The sequence below is a fragment of the Sinocyclocheilus rhinocerous genome, unplaced genomic scaffold (genome assembly GCF_001515625.1).
Source record: "Sinocyclocheilus rhinocerous isolate Xijiao unplaced genomic scaffold, SAMN03320098_v1.1 scaffold553, whole genome shotgun sequence".
Taxonomy (NCBI): domain Eukaryota; kingdom Metazoa; phylum Chordata; class Actinopteri; order Cypriniformes; family Cyprinidae; genus Sinocyclocheilus; species Sinocyclocheilus rhinocerous.
The window spans coordinates 215517-221316 of NW_015627255.1; the positions used below are offsets into that span (position 1 = coordinate 215517).

The 5800-nt window shown below is 40.4% G+C and overlaps 1 protein-coding gene across 2 annotated transcripts in view; it reads right to left on the minus strand.

Annotated features, from left to right (window-relative positions):
* Positions 1-225: 225 nt before the first annotated feature.
* The window catches only part of LOC107726208 (transcriptional repressor CTCF-like), a 10954-nt gene continuing 5379 nt past the window's right edge, over positions 226-5800 (minus strand). Inside the window, exons 5-12 of one of the 2 annotated variants that reach the window (XM_016535739.1) lie at positions 2951-3084; positions 2747-2867; positions 2482-2631; positions 2187-2347; positions 1892-2074; positions 1674-1806; positions 1233-1439; positions 226-1145 (exon numbers count right to left, since the gene is read on the minus strand). In XM_016535739.1, coding sequence (XP_016391225.1) covers positions 922-1145; positions 1233-1439; positions 1674-1806; positions 1892-2074; positions 2187-2347; positions 2482-2631; positions 2747-2867; positions 2951-3084 — 1313 coding nt within the window. In that variant the 3' untranslated portion in view covers positions 226-921. Of the gene's footprint in view, positions 1149-1232; positions 1440-1673; positions 1807-1891; positions 2075-2186; positions 2348-2481; positions 2632-2746; positions 2868-2950; positions 3085-5800 lie in introns of both variants that reach the window. The other variant, XM_016535734.1, reaches the window with a different exon arrangement.

Here is a 5800-nt window from a genome sequence, read left to right on the forward strand (position 1 = left end):
TCCCCACAAGTAATTTGAAAGCCTCCAGTGGCATGTTTCCAAACAACTACTGTTAAAAGCCATTGCCCTAGCATTTAAGGTCATCAATTCACTAGAAAAAGATTAAAATGTTCATAAAACAGAAAATAAAAATTATTTACAAGCAAGACTAGCCAAGATTACCTTTTTTTTGTACAACTTTATCAACCACAGTTTTTATATATATATATATATATGGATGGATGGATGGATGGATGTCATCGTCCCTGGCTTGATAATCAGATGGCTACATTTCTACGCTCTCTAACATTATCAACTGTGAGCAGTGAAAGAGCACATGAGGAACAAACAGAGAATAAAAGTCATCATAACTGTCAAACATTGAAGGGATTTTCTTGGACAGGTGGGGTAAAAACACCCATTTCTACAGCAGTGACGGCGATTCTAGATATCAAGGCTTGACCAGGCACAAAATTATAATTTCTCTATATTGCCATGGTAATTGAAATGACAAGTAAAGATGGCAGGTTAGCTGGGTAAAGAAAACTATAGATGCATGTATTATACCACATAATGTCGAGAGACATTCCTGCTCTCAAAAATCATCTTGCCTCTCCACATACAATGTACACAGCAAAAATAAATCAGCAGTTGAACTACTGGTATGATAAAAACAGTAGAAAAGCGCAGTTTTGTGATCGTAATGAAAAGACAAAATGTAAGAAACTTCAGGACGTTCAGAAGTTGGGGTTTATAGTCTTTAAGAAATTTGATGCAAGACAAGAGGACACAGCGCTGCATTAAAGGAGGTGAAGAAAGAGAAATGTGAGCATGTGTGTATATATATATATATATATATATATATAATCAAGGGACAAATATTGGGATGTGCATTTATGCAAGCATTTGTGATCAGCCTGTGCATGTACACGTATCCCCAGATCACCGGTCCATCATGCTAAGGATCATTTCAGGAGTAAGATCACCGTTTGGCGCAGCTTCGGGTACGACTAGCTGCACGGTTTCTACACCAGCCTCGACAGCCTCCACTTCCTCCACAACTGGCTGGGTAGCTAAAACTGCATCAACACCCTCAGGCTCCTTCTTCACAATGATGTTCTCAATGGCACCTGTGCTTTCATCCTCCACCTGGATAATGGCAGCAGCTGCTAGAAACAGAGAATCGTTAAGTTAAACCCAGTTAAAAGAGGCTTTGAATGGTTTATCTTAATACGCAGCAGCGCACAAGTTACCTGTGGTGGTTTTGGCGACGGACTTGGTAGGAGAAGCCTTGGGTGCGTTCTTGGGGGGTCTGCCACGTTTCCTCTTGACAGGAGGTTCGGCTGGCGCAGGGATGGGAACGCTGGGTGGAGCCTGTTCCACATCCATCTGGTCATCATCAAGAGGATCCTCATCTTCCTCTTCATCAATGTCATCAAGGTCAGGATCTCCATGCTCATCTAAGATATTCAGGTGACAGCGTTAAAATTCTCTTAAAACGGTCATGATTTATATTGGCACAATAAGTAATATCCATTCCATTCTGAAAACCCAACCCAAAAAAAAAAAAAAAAAAAAAAAAAAAAAAAAAGGTTTAGATCATCAAGTTCTTATTGACAGATTTTATGCAAGTGTTTGTTAAACTTCTAATACAACCACCAGTATAGTAGCAGAACTATGGCCAAGCTACTCACCGCTATCATCATCATCATCATCATCCTTTCTAGAGCGCATCTTCCTCTTTCGGCCCCTTTTGGGTGGAGCTCCATTCTCTCCATCACCAGAATCCATACCAGTGCAGTTATCTGCATGTCTGGCCATGGTATTCTGTTTAAAACACAATTTGTTAAACACTGTTTACTGTATCCAGCAGCACCCTGAAATACATCGGACTTCTTTCAATATACCATACCCTGCGAGTGAAGGTCTTGCCGCACTTGGTGCATACAAAGGATGTGGGTACAAAATTGGGGTCGTGATAGCGCCGAAAGTGCATGTCCAGCAGCTGTTTCTGTCTGAAAGTTTTCTCACATTGGCTGCAGGCATATGGCTTCTCCCCGGTATGGGTGCGCTTGTGCATGACCATGTGACGCTCCTGATAGCAAGAACACAACAGAGTAAATGTGAAGCAGAGTTTCCTACACTTTGATTAATGAATGCTTATAAAACCATTTAATTTGGAGAGAATTTTGCATGAGCTGTCTGACCTGACGGCATGCATAGTCACACTGTTCACACTTGAAGCGTTTCTCATTTTTGTGGGACTTCTGATGCTGGATGAGAGCGTAGCGCTCATGGAACACTGCATCACAGTAACGGCACTTCCTGCCCTGCTCAATGTAGGAATGCTGCTTACGGAGATGCACACCTGCAAGGGACACAGTAAATGTGTAAACATCAATACACCACAAGTATATTCCAAGCTGTCACATTGCTACTAAAAAGCACACAAGTAACCAGCAACAACTATAAAATAGTAAATGCTGAACATTGCAGTTTTACCAAGATCACTCTTGCGGGCAATAACGGTGTCGCAGTGGGGACAGTGAAATTTTGCCACATTTTCTGTGTGCTTCTGCAGTATGTGCATCTTCATGGTACCACTCTGGGTAAAACGTGCATGACAGATATAGCACTCATAGGGCTTCTCTCCTGTAGGACAGATAAAAAATTTTAAAAAACATCCCAATATTCACGTCAATTCTATTTCTCTAACCCATTTAGTTGCTGATCACACAATCTGAGAAAGATGGTAAGTGCTGCTGACCTGAGTGGGTCCTCATGTGTCTCTTCAGCTTATAGGTATCTCTGCTAGCATAACTGCACAGACTGCACTGGAACGGACGCTCTCCAGTGTGGGAGCGAATGTGGCGCTTCAGCTTGCTAACCTGCAAAGTTTCAAGGCTTAGGTCAATTTGGAAGCAACTTTCCATGGAGAAAAAATAAATCAACATGATACTCTCAGACCAACCTCTACACTGGCATAGTCACACATGGAGCACTTGAATGGTTTCTCATGAGTGTGCTTGTAGCGTCGGTGTCGCACCAGCTCTCCACTGGTGACGAAGGCCATGTCACAGTCAGTGCACTTATGTGGTCTGGTGCCTGTGAGAAAGAAAAAAAAATGGCTGCTTCAATTTCTAAATTCACACTAGATAGTAGGGGTGGGCGCTTTACCGGTATGAAAGTGACTACCAGTATTATTTTGTTCCATGATATGGATTTTGCTATACCGTGGATACTAGGGGTGTCGAAATTAATAGGGATGCACCGAATGTTCGGCAACCAAAATTTCAGAATAAGCGAAAAAACCGAATAAATTGTACCGAACAATGACGTGACACGATCAAATAGCAACCAGCGTAGAGTGAGAGGCGCGCACTCTTTATAATGCAGCAAACATGACGGCAGTGTGGAAGCATTTAAAACTGTCAGAGAAAGACGCAAAAAACATTACAAGCACCGACAGCGAGAGACTGTTTAGTACTGCATCGCATGTCTTCGATGAGAAGAGGAAGGGGTGATTGTTGCTGGTTACTGTATGATGATTGAAATCGCGAAATGGCCTTAAACAATTAGTAAATAAACTGCAGAACGTCAAGTTTTCTAATACTCGCACGAATTGCATGTATTCTGACAGCGCTGCACGAACTCGCGGCGGACCTGCTTGTTAACCAGGGTTCAAAGTTCAAAGCGTGAGGAAAATCTGCGCTGATTATAGTGTTTGGGATCTGTAATATTTAGTTTTAAAAGAAATCTCTTCTGCTCAGCAAGGCTGCTTTTATTTGTACAGTAAAAAATACATGCCTGATTCAAGAAGGCGGTCTGATGGCCAAAAAAATATTATTTTACCAACTTTCTTAATTTTAAGTTAAATTGCGCTTTGTTGGTATAATGTCTGCTAGAATGTTAAAAATGTTCAGTGTTAAATATTTTTAAATTGTTGTTTTGTAATTGATTTTTTTTTTTGAAAAGCAAGACAAAACAGTAAAAAGCACATTTTGGCTATTTAATTTATGCAATAGTGAAAAAAATTGGCAAAATACATGGGGGGAAAAACTCAAAAAAACGTGTTCGGTATTGGGCCCAGTATTACATTTTGTTCGGTTTCGGCCAAGAATTGTAATTTCGGTGCATCCCTTGAAATTAATCGTTTCTTAGATGCATTGCGATGCAGACGAGGACGATTTGGTATCGGTTCAGTAATAGACCATGAAATTAATCGTTTCTTAGATGCATTGTGATGCAGACGAGGACGATTCGGTATCGGTTCAGTAATAGACCATAACCGATTATAACGTACTGCCGCTTTTCTGACGTCATTTGTCGCATACGTGCTTTGAAGCGCCGCTGTGCACAATGATCAGTGTATGACATCAAGTACCGCGAGAGTGATAAGAGCAGACGGATCCTTATGCTTTCGCAGTTGATGTCATACTCTAATCCTGCGCAGCGCTGCTTCAAATCGAACGTGCCTAATGGCGGAGGGAGGCGAGACGCGAGTGCGAGTAATTAAAAATGCTCCAACTACTTTAAAAGCTGACATCTGGCCACATTTCGGCTTTTATGAACAACCCGAGCATGACCTGGAGAAGACACACGCTGTGTGTAAATCATGTCACGCACAATTAAATATGTAGGGGGTAGGGATGGGCAAATGAAGCCTCGTGAAGCACTGAGGCTTTCCTCTGACTGTTTCGGGAAAAGATTCAAAGCTTCGAGTGTCTTGAAAACAGCACCATCTGGTGGCAAATAAAAAATATAGCAGCCAAAATCCTGTGAAAGATGCTCCGTTGGACGAGGCATCTTCTGGCAATTTCTGTCTCTGATAAATTCATTTACCCATTAAACTGTGCAATTTAATACCAGTACAAATATCAATATGATGTAATAGAAGAATAAAGTACACATGAATTGCATATGACAAATATTGAATTTTTCTTAAATAATTTGTATTCTTCATATTACTTGTATGACTGGGTATCTAAAATGTAACTGATTAAGTCCAAATTAAAACTTATTCGTAAAGTAAGTATCTAACGATTAATCGACTAATCACCGATTATTTCGCTGATTAATCCGTAGACATTTATTGATTATTCAGCTTTTGCAATTAGTTAAAATATTGAGTTATACATATTCTAACAAATAAATTAAGGTAATCACTTCAGCTTTTGAAAGTCATATGTAATTACAATTACTTTATACAAATAAATATATTTGGCACACAAAATGAGATGGCAGAGAAACTCTTATTCACCATTTAATTAGCTATATGAGAAAGTAGCTGAATGACACATCATTCTGCCTAAAATCTCCTTTTGCAAGTCATATGGATAAGAAACAAAAAGGTTAAGTGATAAGACGTTTTATTTTTGGATAAACTATTTTATTCACAACATAATCTCTCTTAAAATACCTTATAGGGTTATGATAATCAAAACAGTCCTGAGCTAGATCAAGCTTTGATCTCTGCAAACCAAACTATAACTTTAATTAAATGTTTTTTTCCCCCACTAATAAAAAGATTTAGAGATGCACAGATCGATTCGCCAGGGATCGGAATCAGCCGATTTTCCTCATGATCGGCCCGAATCGGTGATCGGTCGGTCAGTCAGTCTCACTTCTTTCTGATTTCGAGCCGATCCGTTTTGTTACCAGCGGCACAGGCAATAATGTCAGCCGCGCATTCTCGCTCTCTTCTCTCCGACGACTCCTCCTCTCTCACACACACACACACGTCTCATTCGCTCCGGTTAAATAGTGCTTGTATTGCGCATTATTTTAGTCATTCCCGCAGGTTTCGCGCTTATACCAAACG